Source organism: Drosophila miranda (assembly GCF_003369915.1).
Source record: "Drosophila miranda strain MSH22 chromosome Y unlocalized genomic scaffold, D.miranda_PacBio2.1 Contig_Y7_pilon, whole genome shotgun sequence".
Classification (NCBI taxonomy): domain Eukaryota; kingdom Metazoa; phylum Arthropoda; class Insecta; order Diptera; family Drosophilidae; genus Drosophila; species Drosophila miranda.
In genome coordinates, this window is record NW_022881652.1 from 180,171 (window position 1) to 197,465 (window position 17,295).

At 50.1% G+C, this 17,295-nt stretch overlaps 2 protein-coding genes across 2 annotated transcripts; one reads left to right on the forward strand and one right to left on the reverse strand.

Moving 5' to 3' along the window:
- Positions 1–134: 134 nt before the first annotated feature.
- LOC117195181 lies at positions 135–1,379 on the reverse strand. The gene is made up of 2 exons (XM_033399823.1): positions 971–1,379; positions 135–901 (listed from the first exon to the last, which is right to left on the reverse strand). Exon 1 carries the CDS (start codon positions 1,306–1,308, stop codon positions 988–990), a length of 321 nt encoding a protein of 106 aa, XP_033255714.1. The 5' UTR covers positions 1,309–1,379; the 3' UTR covers positions 135–901; positions 971–987.
- An 8,962-nt stretch (positions 1,380–10,341) lies between these two features.
- Positions 10,342–16,853, forward strand: LOC117195190 (multidrug resistance protein homolog 65-like). The gene is made up of 4 exons (XM_033399831.1): positions 10,342–10,488; positions 15,997–16,173; positions 16,260–16,329; positions 16,828–16,853. The coding sequence occupies exons 2-4, from the start codon at positions 15,997–15,999 to the stop codon at positions 16,851–16,853; spliced, it is 273 nt and encodes a 90-aa protein (XP_033255722.1). The 5' UTR covers positions 10,342–10,488.
- Positions 16,854–17,295: the final 442 nt, after the last annotated feature.

The following is a 17,295-nucleotide window of genomic DNA, read 5'->3' on the forward strand; positions in this document are numbered from 1 at the left end:
TTATGACGAACGGGTGGGGTGCCTGTTACGTCAAATTAAAGGCCTACTTCGAGGCCTGCTTTGCGATTGGGGTACCTTTTATTTGAATCAGCTCGTAGGAGAATATGAATATGTTATGTAGATTATTAATCAAATTTGCAATTCATGAAGTTTTCACATTATTTCGGCCACAAGCCACACTTTCCTACACATCATTTACATACAGGGATATTCAAAACAACATTTATCCAGAGGAAAAGCGAACCAAATCAAACACAAAATCAAATTCCACGGCAGATTGGTAGAGTCGCAGATGTGACGTACTCCTCCTCCACACTGGCACACGTGGAAAGCTCACACTCGTACGTGCATCGGGGGCGCATCAATTGATACACTTACAACAAATTGTTTCTACGGGCACACGTGGGCGTGGCCCTGCCCTGTGGATTGGCTGTGGCTTGGCCTGGGGCTGGGTCGGGGGCCACTTGATTGATGGAGCCACCGACCCGAGCCATTTTAAATCAGAAAATGGGTCTCGCCTGGGAGACCGAACTGAGGGATACCCTTTCGAGGTGGATTTCGTTGTAGTGCGTTTCGTTTCGACCCTTTGGTGGTGTACCCCTCGCCAAGGGTATGCCGAACAAATTGATTGTGCAGTCATTCACACTCATGCACTCATGGGTGTACGTCTGTGCTGATTATAGTAATTTAATTTCTTCGAACAACAAAACAAATTTGAACAACAATTTAAAAACAAAGAAACAAAACAAAATTGAAAAAGGGGCAAAGGGATGACGGGAAAAAGGAAGGCCACTCCCCACTAACGTGGCGTAGTGCTGAACGGGCTGGGACTAGCCCGGAACGTGGTCAACTGGCGGTGCTTCTGGTAGTCCTCACGCTCCTTACGGAGGCGCTGCTCCTCCTGCTGCTGCGTCTGGGCATTGAAGTTGCTGGGCAGAGGCTTCAGAGCTGGACGCGAGGACTCCAACTCCAGCCGCTGGCGGCGCCTCATCTCCGCCGGATCAGAGTTCTTGAGCACGTTGGGGGGACCGGCTGGGTGACACGGTGGCCGACGGGCTTGGCCGCCTGGCGCTCGTGGATCTGGGGAAAGTTGGGCACTGGACGGCTGTGGAACTCGCGCTGCTTGCGCTCCGCCTCGAGGCACTTGCTCAGCTGCTGCTTCCTCTTGCCCTCGTAGATGTCCTTGAAGCGGTAGACCCGGGGGGTGTGGCAGCCGGCCTTGGCCACCTCCTTCTCCTTGAAGGCCTGTGGCATGGGCTGATCCACACTGGCGTCGCCCCAATCGAATTTTATTTTCACATCAGACATTTTTACTTTTTTCACAACGATTTTACGGATTTTTTTTTTATTTTTTTTTTCGAGATGTGCTTCCTTCCAAAGCCCGACTGTTTATGACGAACGGGTGGGGTTCCTGTAACGTCCAATTAAAGGCCTACTTCGATGCCTGCTTTGGGGTACCTTTTATTTGAATCATGCTCGTAGGAGAATATGTTATGTAAAGTGCCTCGGACTGACAGCTGAGAGAAGCCTGTGGTATGTCCGGCTGCACTTTCCACCGACAAAGGGACCTCGATGGAAGACTGGACGTGGGGCTGGAGCTGGGGCTCGCAGTCGGTTGGCGCTGTCAGTTTGCTGTCCAACTGTCTGTCCCCGTCAGTCCGGGACGTCTATGTGGTGCCAATCGTTGATCCAGAGACAGCCACTGCAACAAAGGAAAAAGACGTCAATACGGACAACAACGAAAAACGGCCAAAACACATGAAATGCACACTTACCTGCCAATCACCAGACAGAGCTGACCAACAAGAAGCTGCCTCGCCATCAACATCATCAATTTTCTGCCAAAGGGACGGAAAAGGAGGCCTCATCTGATGACGCTGCCGCCTGACCATGGCCGTGACGTCACGCCAATCCGAACCAACAGCTGCCATTTCCAACGACTACACAGATGCTGGCGCCTGTTGCCGCTCCACTGGGTCACACCCGTCTCTCATGCCAATTATGTGAGGGCGGGATGGCCTGGTGTTGAGCCGCCGGACGCCAGCAAATCCTGCAAAAGAAGGAGAATCAGGAGAGAGGCTGCCAATAAACACAAATACTCACCCGCAAACGTCTCTTACGCCAACACAAATCAGACAAGGGTCGCCAGCAACAACATCCAAACGCCGACAAGTACCTGCAAATAAACAAATTAAAATCACACGCCAAAGCAAACACCTCCTCAACTGGGTGGCCGGACCAGCAGCCACTCAAAACGCCTTTACAAACCGACGATGAACGTGGCCGAGGAGGCCAGGCCAATCCAACTGACAGCGCATCCTGGGTGGCCGGACCAGCAGCCACTCGAATGCGGCCAACAACAACAAAAACGACAACGTATCCTGGTGGCCGGACCAGTTCGCCACTTGGATGCGGCCAATATCATGATTCGTTGGCATCACTTTTCGATGTCAACGTCAGCACAACGACAATGCAGTTTGGTGGCCGGACCAGTGCCACTCGAGTGCAGCAGCCAACACCAACCAACGACAGATGCAACGTGGGCGGCCGGACCAGAGCCGCTCGTCAATGAACACCTTTGCCCACGATGCACGCCATCTCCAAGTCCAGCCATCGCCACCAAAGATCCCAGATGGTGCCACTAATCCTGCACAGGGGGACAACAGAGCCGGCCGGTATGCGGCGCAATGTTCTGCATTGCGTTTGCCATGCCGGCCGGTGCTTTGTTGTAGTTGTCCTCCTGTTAAAAATAAATGATATTTAAGTATGTTTATTGTTGTGTAAATGTATTGTAATTATTGTTTGTTTTACCTTGTATATATCTCTGTAGTTTTGTAGTCATTATTTGTAGTAATTGTAGATAGATTGTCCTTAGCTGTAATGTAATTTAATTAATTTTAGTTATTTATTTTAGCATATTTACCTTTCCCTCTTCTTCTTCTTTCCCAAATATCACCCATTCCACAATACCTGACAAGTGGCAGCGCCATTAATGCCCCAAAAATACCACGCCAATTAGAAAAATACCCGAGCCGATAACACACCAAAAAGTCACTACAAATTCAAATAGCATTTATCAATGCCGGTGTGTTATCGGTCGCCAACTTCGGCAATTAATGCCCAGCCAATTCCTCACCCACCTCCCCACCCACTTCAAACGTCACTAAATGCCAAATGCGGTTGAACAGGACTAAAATGAACACTGCCATCCTTCGCCACTCTGCCAAATGCCCCAACAAAGCCATTTAAACCGGCCACAAGATGCTATGCGGTCGACTCTTCGGAGCGTCTCGCGCCCGGATCGTAAGATCCGGAAGTTTAAAGTATCCGGGCGGTTATACGGGAGCAGGCAAATTTCCCCCTTCCCATTCCATCCCCCGCCAACAGAGCAGCCAACACAAACAGCACAAACATAAGACACTGGCCATTAACCAACGACAACACAGACAGCCACTAAAACAAACGGCCAATGCAAATTCTCCATTGCCTACTTATCGGTGCTGCTGCCCTCGGACCACTTTCATCTCACTCAATATTGGGGTGAGTGAAAGTGGAACCGGGGGTGAGAGCACCGGTAAATGACGATCGGCGATCGGGCCGGTCGAGTTGAGGGGGAGAGTATGGGAGTTGGTGGACATATGAGTGTTCCACCATGAACCTCGTCCGCCACTCTCATCTCGTCCGCCCGCTCGAGAGGTCGCGATCGTCGGACGTTTGAAAACCGTGTCGTGTCGTGTCGCTTTTGATTGTTCTGTGCCGTGTCGCCATTGACGTTTTTTCTGTGTTGCCCTGTTCTTTTTGTGGTGTCTGTTGTGTGCCGTGCCGTGCCGTGCCGCCCTTCCTCCACCACACCCATTACTATCTATGACAAGCTTTTGTTCCCGTCCACATCACAAACCAAAAGAGATAACTGTGATAGACGAGAAAACAGAGAATAAAAGTGCCAATAAATACATTAAACACAAACACACACACACGCAAGAGACTTTTCAATTAAAAACAACAAACAGGCAGCAGATCGCCAACACACAAACCAACAGCCAGCCATGACCAGAGGAATGGCCAGACGAGGTTCAACCAGACGACACAGCGACGGCGGCAGAGCGGCCCGCAGAGGCCCCCTAGCAGCAGCAGCAGCAGCCAACAACACCAACACAAACACCGCCAATAGCAGCAGCAGCAGCAGAGCCCTCGGCGCAGGCGCCAAAACCAACGACAACGCCAGTGCAGAGCGCCGACGCCACAGCCATCCATCGAGTGAGTACCCAGCCATTGCCATGGCCGACATATCCACGGCCACAGCCACTCCCCCTCGAGCCCCATCACATCAGCAGCAACAGCAGCGCCAATACCAACTGCAAATCCCGCAACCCCGCCAAATCCCAAAATCCCGCCAAAGACAAAGGGAAAGGCCGAAAAGACGCCACTTTTTCCGCCTCTCACACTCTCGGACAGTTCGGGAGTAACGGGAGAGGGAGAAGACGGAGGAGAGACGGCTAGCCGACGCGCAGGAGCAGAGCGCCAAAACGGCCAACGGGCAGCCACACACACACACACGACCGGATCGAACCCGTTGCGTGTCGAACTTGGTTCGAGTTCGAGCAGCGGGTCGATCCGAACCATAGCCCAGCCTGCACCAATACAGCGGCAATCAGCAGCAACTACACAACCACAATCACAACCAATCCCACCAACACCAAAACGACGCCGCGCCCTCATCGACAGTGGGAGTGACGATGAGGGTGAGGGTGAGAGGAAGCAGGCTAGACGACGGGGCCGCCATCACCAGCAGCGGCAGCAGCGGCCGCCAATTGGGAAGCCGAAGAAAAAAAGGCAGACAATGGAGGAGCTAGAGGCTATTGTCCAGGAGCAGCTGAGGCAGCACGAGTTGAGGGAGCAACAGCAGAAGCAGCAGAAACGAACGGCAGATGCAACCAACACCAACACAGTTGCCGATCCTGCCACTCTGCCGCAATCTGCACAGCCAACACATGCCCCTGCCCCTGCCCCTGCCACTACTATAAATGCAAATAGCCAGACCCACAGCCATCACCAACATCGACAACAGCCAATACATAAACAATTACCAGCCATTCACACAGACAATACCACAATTAACAATAGAGATAATAATGACGCCAATACAAAAACAAATACAAATACACCTGCCAATACAAACACCAACACCACCACCGCCATCACCATCACAAACACCCCTGCCACTACCACCGACGATGACATCCGGCACGGCGAATTCGGGCATCAGCCCAGCCAGGAACGTGGCTTGAGGATCCTCATCCGAGGACTCTCCCACTCCACGCCGCCGGATTGGATTCGCAGCAGTATGCTGAACGAGGGGTTCACGGTTCGGTTTGTAAGGGTGATCATATCACCGATCGTATCACCACACATACGATTAAAAAGGGCTCTCAAAATACTTACCGCCAGCCATTCAGACACACACACACAAACATCCATTACACTTGGGCGGCCGGACCTGTGCCGTTCGAGTAGGTGTATCGTTGTCCGCCATTGCCCACAGCTGGTGGCCGGACCAGTGCCACTCGCTCTACACTAGGGCCACAATTGCCGACGCACACACACACTCACATCCATTTCACTTTGGCGGCCGGACCCCTGTCGCCACAGTAATATGTGTGCCGTCTACTCCTGGCTCCCAGCTGGTGGCCGGACCAGTGCCACTGGTTCTCCAAGAGAGCAGCCACAGCCACAACGACGACGAGGTGCTAATTGCACCTACTTCTGACGACTTCGGATGACGCCAATTTCGACAACCAGGGGGGACGACGGGGTCGGCCGGTATGCAACGCAATGTCTTTACAAGCATTGTGTTTTGCTATGCCGGCCGATGCTCCGCTGTTTCTTGTCTTCCCTGTAATTATAGAAAAAGATATAGACATTATATTAAATTGTTATGTTTATTGTAATATTGTAAACGTAAATCAATTGTACCTGTTTTGTCTCGTCTTTGTTCCAGTATAGTATCTCTTTTATTACCTGTTTTTCCGTCGTCTTCACTCCAGTCTACAAAGTCTACTTATCTGTATTGTTATTTCTGCAAGTGCTTGTCTCTTTTTTATACCCGATACTCAAAATGAGTATTGGGGTATATTAGATTTGTGGTAAAAGTGGATGTGTGTAACGTCCAGAAGGAATCGTTTCCGACCCCATAAAGTATATATATTCTTGATCAGCATCAATAGCCGAGTCGATTGGGCCCTGTCTGTCTGTCCGTCTGTTCGTCTGTCCGTCTGTCCGTCCGTCCGCCTGTCCGTCTGTGGCTTCCACAATTTTAAAGATATGAGAAAACCAAAAACGTAGAGAATGACCATATCTTTAAGACTGCGGAATCTGAATTGGATCGTATTATTATTATAGCCAGCATCAAGAAAACAATTTCATTTTTTCTCGCCCTGTCTCTCTCTAACACACACGTAGCATAGGCGGCTTTGCTTAGAGTAAAACATTAGCGCCTAGATCTCAGAGACTAGAAAAGCTAGAGTAACCAAATTTGGTATCCACACTCCTTATATATCGGACCGAGACGAGTTTGTTTCAAAATTTCGCCACACCCCCTTCCGCCCCCGAAAAGGACGAAAATCTGGGGATATTCAAAAATCTCAAAGACTATTAAGGCTAGAGTAACCAAATTTGGTATCCGCACTTCTGTTAGATCTTACTATAAAACGTGTATCTCAAAATTTCGCCCTACCCCCTTCCGCCCACACAAAGAACGAAAATCTGTTGCATCCACAATATTGCACATTCGAGAAAACAAAAAACGCAGAATCATAGATAATGACCATATCTATCAGATTGCTGAATCTGGATCAGATCAGATCATTTTTATAGCCAATAGGAACAAATCAATTTTCAGTGGCTACGCAGCGCCCGACGTCACGCTCAGACTGATTTTCTGTCTCTCTCGCACGCACTCTTTGTCGTGTCGTTCAATATTAGCGGCGTCTGCCGGAGGAGAGCCATACTGACTAAGTATCGGGTATAACTGTAGAGTTGCGGTGTCCGCAGCAACTCACAACGTTCCCCCTCGTTATTTAGTGTATTTCCTCTTATTTTCCACGCAAAGCACCTGCATTGTTTACCTTTTTCTCTTTATCTATTCCTCAATTTTTCAATTCCTCAGAATCAATACGGAGGTCTTTACTATGCGATAATACCGACAGGTGTCGCCGAGAGTACCTAGGCTATCGCCGGACAGTACTTACGGGACCCCGCCGGCCTGAGAGTTACTACGAAGCGGAAAGGGGGACTATGCTATGCGGGAATACCGACAAGTATCGCCGAGAGTACCTAGGCTATCGCCGGACGGTACTTACGGGACCCTGTCGGCCTAAGAATTACTACGACGCGGAAAGGGGAACTTTGCTATGCGGAAATACCGACAAGTATCGCCGAGAGTACCTAGGCTATCGCCGGACGGTACTTACGGGACCCTGTCGGCCTAAGAATTACTACGACGCGGAAAGGGGAACTTTGCTATGCGGGAATACCGACAAGTATCGCCGAGAGTACCTAGGCTATCGCCGGACGGTACTTACGGGACCCTGTCGGCCTAAGAATTACTACGACGCGGAAAGGGGAACTTTGCTATGCGGAAATACCGACAAGTATCGCCGAGAATGCCTAGGCAATCGCCGGATAGCAGTTACGGGACGCCGCCGAACTAAGAATTACTACGGGGGTCGGGGATATCGACAGGCATCGCCGAGAATGCCTAGGCAATCGCCGGATAGCACTTACGGGACGCTGTCGAACTAAGAATTACTACGGGGGTCGGAGGTACCGACGCGTATCGCCGAGAGCGCTTATGCAATCGCCGGATAGCACTCACGGGACACTATCGGGCTAAACATTACGGCGAAAATCTTTATCATACGGGGCAGGTATGCATATCACTCGCATGCCACAACAAAAATGAACAACGGACGCTGCCGCCATCAAAGCCATTAAATAAAACATAAACGAATAAAAATGCTGCCATACACACTTGCAAAATCATACGGCCTGACAAATTCAAATCGAATGCAGTGCGTTGGTGATTGCTAGAATAGCCAAAAACAGACACACACACACAAACACCCATTACACTTGGGCGGCCGGACCTGTGCCGTTCGAGTTATGTGTGTCGTGTCCGCCATCGTCCTTAGTTGGTGGCCGGATCCAGTGCCATGGCATTCAGAGTGCCCTATGGTCCTGGAAAAGGAAAAATCCATCAGCCACACATACGATTAAAAAGGGCTCTCAAAATACTTACCGCCAGCCATTCAGACACACACACACAAACATCCATTACACTTGGGCCGGACCTGTGCCGTTCGAGTTATGTGTGTCGTGTCCGCCATCGTCCTTAGTTGGTGGCCGGACCAGTGCCACTCGCTCTACATTAGTGCACACACACTCACATCCATTTCACTTTGGCGGCCGGACCCGTGTCGCCACAGTAATATGTGTGCCGTCTACTCCTGGCTCCCAGCTGGTGGCCGGACCAGTGCCACTGGTTCTCCAAGAGGGCAGCCACAGCCACAACGACGACGAGGTGCTAATTGCACCTACGTCTGACGACGCCAATTTCGACGACCAGGGGGGACGACGGGGTCGGCCGGTATGCAACGCAGTGTCTTTACAAGCATTGTGTTTTGCTATGCCGGCCGATGCTCCGCTGTTTCTTGTCTTCCCTGTAATTATAGAAAAAGATATAGACATTATTTTAAATTGTTATGTTTATTGTAATATTGTAAACGTAAATCAATTGTACCTGTTTTGTCTCGTCTTTGTTCCAGTGTAGTATCTCTTTTATTACCTGTTTTTCCGTCGTCTTCACTCCAGTCTACTACTTATCTGTATTGTTATTTCTGCAAGTGCTTGTCTCTTTTTATTTAGTATATTTCCTCTTATTTTCCACGCAAAGCACCTGCATTGTTTATCTTTTCTCTTTATCTATTCCTCAATTGACTACGTGTTGCAACACTGCACTTTCTGAATTTTCGATCTCATTTCTTTAACCCTTCTTCCCCCCCCCCCCCCCCCCCCCCATTGTTATTTTCGTAATTAGTGCGGTTCTCCGACACCCCACTACAAAATTATTACAATCTGTGATAAATCTTCGGCGGCAACAGTGCTGACAATTGATTATCGGTTTCAAATCGACTTTCAAATCAGCATCAGTAGCCGCCACACCACCACTACGGCCTAAATTGAGCCAAAAATGCTAGTCTTCGCATAAAACAACTACGCCCCCTATAAACAGTCTGACAGAAAGTACATGCTACATTCCTAGTCGTCTGCCCTCAGCAGGCGGAAAGGGTAGTAGAGGGGACTGAAGACCACATACCGCATTACAGCCAACAAAACATCAAGTTGACGAACTCACAGGGGATTGCAAATCAAATTTTAAGTTAGGGAGAATTACAAAGAAGAGACAGCATACTTTTGAGCGTGGCCCCACTTCACTTTCTTGACTGACACCACACACACACACACACTTGCAAATGGAAAGTCGTGTCGTGAACGTTGTGGAGTCGAGACGTGTCTGAGGTTTAGTCCCTCCGTCAAAGTGCCGAATATTTTGTCCCTCTCTTTTCCCTTGGCCTGGCCAAGAAGCCCAGCCTGACGCCGACCACCGGTTCTCAGGCGCCATCGCAGACCATCGCAAAGTCGAGGCCCACCGGGCTCGAGACGATTTTTGAACGGCCCGGCAATGAGGACGACGGGCCCACCAGCAGCCATGCCGTGGCATTCGGCGAGTGCCAGCGCCGCGTCCTCGCCCTGGGTACGGGCGAAAAAAAACAACCCTGTCGCAGAAGATCTGCCTGAAGGTGCGCAACACCTTGGGCGAACGCAGCACCCGGCACATGATGACACTGCGGGCGTCCCGCACTACTTTGGACAGCGTAATGCTCGGGGGCTCGGACGATGAAGGCGAGTCGGTCGGAGTCGCTCCCGTAGCTGCTCCCGAAGTCGTTCCCGCTGTAGGAAATGCCGGTACAAATCAGCCGCCACCATTCGTGCTGCGCACCAGCAGGAGGCTCAAGAGTCTGCCTCCGTTTTAGATTGTTGCACCTTCCACCCTCCAAATGATAGAAAAGAATAAAGAAAAGAAAAGCAAAGAAAAGAAAAACCCTCTACAGAATGTCTCTTTTGCTCTCATTTTAAATTGAAGCGCCTCTTTCGGCGGAACCTACCCCAAGAGCGGAAAGCGGAGATCAATTAGAATTGTGAACCCCAAAGCGAGCGATTGATACGATACACTCACGAGTACTCATGCCCAAGCCCGAGTACTCTGTCCAGCATCTACATCGGGGAATCAACATAAATGGGTGGCTCCGCGGACGGTGTTCCAGCAGTCGCGCTTGGGCGGTCCGAGTGAGCAGTAACGGATCTTCTGCAGAAATCAGTGCATAGATACAGTATCTGAAGGATCAAAAAGTGTTGAAAATCAATTAAAAGGTGATCATCCATCCCACGACAAGGAGAGGGGGCAGGGGGCGAATGGCGCCACCCAGATTTCTGTACGGGCCTCTGAAAGGGAATCGAATCGAATCGAATCGGTCCAAATTGGCGTTGGAATGTCCAATAATAAACGGTAGATTCTATTACTCGTTAACCCCGCGGGTCAATGAGAGAGAACTATGGCAAAAGATACAAAGTAGCTGCTGTACCCTTGCCACAGCCACAGATACAGATACATGCCTCTGAGAGTGTGGCAGTAATTGAATTAACCTTTGCGTGCCGTCTGTCTCTGTCCGTGTCTGTGAATAAATCGCGGGTCTTGGCTCGAGTAACACTATTCCTCCGTCCTTCGTCGTACCGATAGATGGACGAGGCTTCTAGCACGACGACAACCGATGGCAAGTCCCTGGATGAGGCGCCGGTGGCCGCAGGACTGGAGCCCACACAGCCGATCGGCTTCCTGCAGCTCTTCCGCTTCTCCACCTGCGGGGAGATCGCGTGGCTCTTCTTTGGGTTCCTCATGTGCTGCGTCAAGGCGTTGACCCTGCCCGCAGTGGTTATCATTTACAGCACGTTCACAGCAGTGAGTACCGGGCACAGATACTCCCGCAGATGCAGATTCAGATACTCCAACCACAATCTCTCTCCCTTCGATTCTCGATTCCGTAGCCCTCTCCGCTGCCACGAACATCACCACGCTGTCGTTTCCCTTCACGATGGCCAACAGCAGCGGCGGCGGGTACACCATTCCCACGGGGACCCTGAGCATCCTTCCCATCGCGGCGAACGCCCAGCTGCCGACCATCACGACAACGGCCAGTGGCTACGAGCCCAATGACGTCATCACCACGATCCCCGTCTCGCTCTCCATTCAGCGCTTTCCCTCGTCCCTGTCCATCGCGGACCTGGCCCAGGAGCAGGACGGCTACAGCAACAATGGCTCCAGCAACGGCATGACCGTGGGGCCGGGTGCGGGCGGCGGCGGCGGCATCACCACCACGGCCCTCCTGTCCGTGAAGCCCCTGAACGGCAGCGGCAACGGCAACATTTCGCGGAACAACAGCTTCAGTCTGAGCTTCAACCTGCAGGACCCCACAGTGCGCTCCTCGGTGCGTTCGGCAGGAGCCCCCACAATGGATACAGTGGACAACTCTTCATCCGGTGGCATGATCGCCCTGCCCCAGAGCGGCGCCACGGCAACGGCAACGGCCACGAGTTCTACCTCAACCCTCGCCAAACACAGTCCCGAGGCCAAGACAGGAGAGGTCTATGTCTGAGCGGAGGAACAGGACACCTATTCCGACCCATCCACTGGATTATAGCTTTCGTCGTAGGGTTAAGCACCCCCTTACAGAACCACTGATACGATATTATCATCTAGGAAAGAGAACAAAACAAGAGTAATCCTCTCTTCGGATTGTACATACATATGCACACATCAATATACATACATATATAGCCCACAGACGATATCGTATCGTAATGGATCGTATCGTACGGCACACGCGAGTCTTTCTCGATAGTTGGGCGAATAAATTACGAATAAAATCTTTACCAAGAGGATCTCCATTATATTACCCGTGCAAACATTGGACCGTGTAAATACTTTGGAACCCTCCCCCTCTCCACAAAAAAACATAATATGTGATATGCGATTATTGTATGTGTTTTTTTTTTTTGTTCCAGCTATAAAATTTGTGCATCTTTAGGATTAATGTGGAACCAATCCATGTAGAGGATGGTAGAAGAACACAGATCTAAGAAATTCTAGGCTCCTTTGTACAGATACAGATACAGTTACAGATGATCGACGAGGCAGATGAAGCGGTGTGACACGTCGGGCGACTAACGAGCCCCTTAACTTGTTTGCCGCCCAACCAAACTGTTAAAAATTCTTAATTAACGCCAATAAGGAAAACATTAAAATGCCGACGCCAAGCCAAGCAGCCATTTTCCCAACTCGCCCCACACACATTCACATTCCCCTTCGTCTGTGTAAAGTGCGGTGGTTTCGTCCACCGCACCCAGCTAAATGCCAAAGTTGCAGCGGTTTAACAACTTCTGTCAACGCGGCTTCGTCTGTGTAAAGTGCGGTGGTTTCGTCCACCGCACCCAGCTAAATGCCAAAGTTGCGGCGGTACGCACCCAGCCAACTACAGGGCCTATGCTGATGCTGATATGAGGATCAGCCTTGCGCCGCCACTTATATGAAGCCCACTCCGAGGACGGGAACGGACTGAAAAGACGCAATCCATTTTAAAAGAAAACACATGTTAATGTTAAGTCTAGTGTTACCTTAACTTTTGTAAGGAAGCGATCCTGGGCTGGGGTACATACATATCTCAGTCTACTCCAGGGTCGAAATTACAGCAATAATTTGCCGGGACTCCGTATTTCGGACCGACGATGGGGGACGGGGCCGCAGTCCCGCGGACGGGGGCGATCGTAGCGTGGGACGGGGCAGTTGGTTTCACCGAGAACACTCCGGTTATCGCCGAATAGCGCCTTCAGGGCCCCACCGAACTCAGAATCAATACGGAGGTCTTTACTATGCGATAATACCGACAGGTGATAATACCGCCGGATAGCACTTACGGGACGCCGCCGAACTAAGAATTACTACGGGGGTCGGTTATATCGACAGGTATCGCCGAGAGCGCTTAGGCAATAGCCGGATAGCACTCACGGGACACTATCGGGCTAAACATTACGGCGAAAATCTTTATCATACGCGGCAGGTATGCATATCACTCGCATGCCACAACAAAAATGAACAACGGACGCTGCCGCCATCAAAGCCATTAAATAAAACATAAACGAATAAAAATGCTGCCATACACACTTGCAAAAGCATCCGGCCTGACAAATTCAAATCGAATGCAGTGCGTTGGTGATTGCTAGAATAGCCAAAAACACACACACACACACAAACACCCATTACACTTGGGCGGCCGGACCTGTGCCGTTCGAGTTATGTGTGTCGTGTCCGCCATCGTCCTTAGTTGGTGGCCGGATCCAGTTCCATGGCATTCAGAGTGCCCTATGGTCCTGGAAAAGGAAAAATCCATCAGCCACACATACGATTAAAAAGGGCTCTCAAAATACTTACCGCCAGCCATTCAGACACACACACACAAACATCCAATACACTTGGGCGGCCGGACCTGTGCCGTTCGAGTTATGTGTGTCGTGTCCGCCATCGTCCTTAGTTGGTGGCCGGACCAGTGCCACTCGCTCTACATTAGGGCCACAATTGCCGACGCACACCCACACTCACATCCATTTCACTTTGGCGGCCGGACCCGTGTCGCCACAGTAATATGTGTGCCGTCTACTCCTGGCTCCCAGCTGGTGGCCGGACCAGTGCCACTGGTTCTCCAAGAGGGCAGCCACAGCCACAACGACGACGAGGTGCTAATTGCACCTACTTCTGACGACTTCGGACGACGCCAATTTCGACGACCAGGGGGGACGACGGGGTCGGCCGGTATGCAACGCAATGTCTTTACAAGCATTGTGTTTTGCTATGCCGGCCGATGCTCCGCTGTTTCTTGTCTTCCCTGTAATTATAGAAAAAGATATAGACATTATTTTAAATTGTTATGTTTATTGTAAAATTGTAAACGTAAATCAATTGTACCTGTTTTGTCTCGTCTTTGTTCCAGTGTAGTATCTCTTTTATTACCTGTTTTTCCGTCGTCTTCACTCCAGTCTACTACTTATCTGTATTGTTATTTCTGCAAGTGCTTGTCTCTTTTTATTTAGTATATTTCCTCTTATTTTCCACGCAAAGCACCTGCATTGTTTACCTTTTCTCTTTATCTATTCCTCAATTGACTACGTGTTGCAACACTGCACTTTCTGAATTTTCGATCTCATTTCTTTAACCCTTTCTTCCCCCCCCCCCCCCCCCCCCCCCCCCCATTGTTATTTTCGTAATTAGTGCGGTTCTCCGACACCCCACTACAAAATTATTACAATCTGTGATAAATCTTCGGCGGCAACGGTGCTGACAATTGATTATCGGTTTCAAATCGACTTTCAAATCAGCATCAGTTGCCGCCACACCACCACTACGGCCTAAATTGAGCCAAAAATGCTAGTCTTCCATAAAACAACTAAGCCCCCTATAAACTGCCCGCCCACATGTACATGCTACATTCCTAGTCGTCTGCCCTCAGCAGGCGGCAAGGGTAGTAGAGGGGACTGAAGACCACATACCGCATTACAGCCAACAAAACATCAAGTTGACGAACACAGAGGGGATTGCAAATCAAATTTTAAGTTAGGGAGAATTACAAAGAAGAGACAGCATACTTTTGAGCGTGGCCCCACTTCACTTTCTTGACTCACATCACACACACACACACACTTGCAAATGGAAAGTCGTGTCGTGAACGTTGTGGAGTCGAGACGTGTCTGAGGTTTAGTCCCTCCGTCAAAGTGCCGAATATTTTGTCCCTCTCTTTTTCTTTTTCCCTGTCGCAGAAGAGCTGCCTGAAGGTGCGCAACACCTTGGGCGAACGCAGCACCCGGCGCATGATGACACTGCGGGCGTCCCGCACTACTTTGGACAGCGTAATGCTCGGGGGCTCGGACGATGAAGGCGAGTCGGTCGGAGTCGCTCCCGCAGTCGCCGCCGTAGCTGCTCCCGAAGTCGTTCCCGCTGGAGGAAATGCCGGTACAAATCAGCCGGCACCATTCGTGCTGCGCACCAGCAGGAGGCTCAATAGTCTGCCTCCGTTTTAGATTGTTGCACCTTCCACCCTCCAAATGATAGAAAAAGAATAAATAAAAGAAAAGCAAAGAAAAGAAAAACCCTCTACAGAATGTCTCTTTTGCTCTCATTGTAAATTGAAGCGCCTCTTCCGGCGGAACCTACCCCAAGAGCGGAAAGCGGAGATCAATTAGAATTGTGAACCCCAAAGCGAGCGATTGATACGATACACTCACGAGTACTCATGCCCAAGCCCGAGTACTCTGTCCAGCATCCACATCGGGGAATCAACATAAATGGGTGGCTCCGCGGACGGTGTTCCAGCAGTCGCGCTTGGGCGGTCCGAGTGAGCAGTAACGGATCTTCTGCAGAAATCAGTGCATAGATACAGTATCTGAAGGATCAAAGTGTTGAAAATCAATTAAAAGGTGATCATCCATCCCACGACAAGGAGAGGGGGCAGGGGGCGAATGGCGCCACACAGATTTCTGTACGGGCCTCTGAAAGGGAATCGAATCGAATCGCTCCAAATTGGCGTTGGAATGTCCAATAATAAACGGTAGATTCTATTACTCGTTAACCCCGCGGGTCAATGAGAGAGAACTATGGCAAAAGATACAAAGTAGCTGCTGTACCCTTGCCACAGCCACAGATTCAGATACATGCCTCTGAGAGTGTGGCAGTAATTGAATTAACCTTTGCGTGCCGTCTGTCTCTGTCCGTGTCTGTGAATAAATCGCGGGTCTTGGCTAGTAACACTATTCCTCCGTCCTTCGTCGTACCGATAGATGGACGAGGCTTCTGGCACGACGACAACCGATGGCAAGTCCCTGGATGAGGCGCCGGTGGCCGCAGGACTGGAGCCCACACAGCCGATCGGCTTCCTGCAGCTCTTCCGCTTCTCCACCTGCGATGAGGCGTTGACCCTGCCCGCAGTGGTCATCATTTACAGCGAGTTCACAGCAGTGAGTACCGGGCACAGATACTCCCGCAGATGCAGATTCAGATACTCCAACCACAATCTCTCTCCCTTCGATTCTCGATTCCGTAGCCCTCTCCGCTGCCACGAACATCACCACGCTGTCGTTTCCGTTCACGATGGCCAACAGCAGCGGCGGCGGGTACACCATTCCCTCAACCCTCGCCAAACACAGTCCCGAGGCCAAGACAGGAGAGGTCTATGTCTGAGCGGAGGAACAGGACACCTATTCCGACCCATCCACTGGATTATAGCTTTCGTCGTAGGTTTAAGCACCCCCTTCCAGAACCACTGATACGATATTATCATCTAGGAAAGAGAACAAAACAAGAGTAATCCTCTCTTCGGATTGTACATACATATGCACACATCAATATACATACATATATAGCCCACAGACGATATCGTATCGTAATGGATCGTATCGTACGGCACACGCGAGTCTTTCTCGATAGTTGGGCGAATAAATTACGAATAAAATCTTTACCAAGAGAATCTCCATTATATTAACCGTGCAAACATTGGACCGTGTAAATACTTTGGAACCCTCCCCCTCTCCACAAAAAACATAATATGTGATATGCGATTATTGTATGTGTTTTTTTTTTTTGTTCAAGCTATAAAATTTGTGCATCTTTAGGATTAATGTGGAACCAATCCATGTAGAGGATGGTAGAAGAACACAGATCTAAGAAATTCTAGGCTCCTTTGTACAGATACAGATACAGTTACAGATGATCGCCGAGGCAGATGAAGCGGTGTGACACGTCGGGCGACTAACGAGCCCCTTAACTTGTTTGCCGCCCAACTAAACTGTTAAAAATTCTTAATTAACGCCAATAAGGAATACATTAAAATGCCGACGCCAAGCCAAACAGCCATTTTCCCAACTCGCCCCACACACATTCACATTCCCCTTCCCAACCACTACCGACAAGCTTTATTTCCTCTTTCTCGACAATGTAAATTAAAATTCTGTGCGCCACTAAACATATATTCAAATCACAAACCACAAAGAGAATCATAAAACACAAAGATTTCTTAAACCACACACAACTACTGTCAACGCGGCTTCGTCTGTGTAAAGTGCGGTGGTTTCGTCCACCGC

Bases quoted from the DNA above. Each gene is read 5' to 3' on its own strand.
- LOC117195181 (XM_033399823.1), bottom strand. From the start codon at position 1,308: ATGTCTGATGTGAAAATAAAATTCGATTGGGGCGACGCCAGTGTGGAT.
- LOC117195190 (XM_033399831.1), top strand. From the start codon at position 15,997: ATGGACGAGGCTTCTGGCACGACGACAACCGATGGCAAGTCCCTGGAT. The intron at 16,174-16,259 runs GTGAGTACCGGG...TCGATTCCGTAG, and splicing joins TTTACAGCGAGTTCACAGCA to CCCTCTCCGCTGCCACGAAC. The intron at 16,330-16,827 runs GTACACCATTCC...GTGCATCTTTAG, and splicing joins GCCAACAGCAGCGGCGGCGG to GATTAATGTGGAACCAATCC.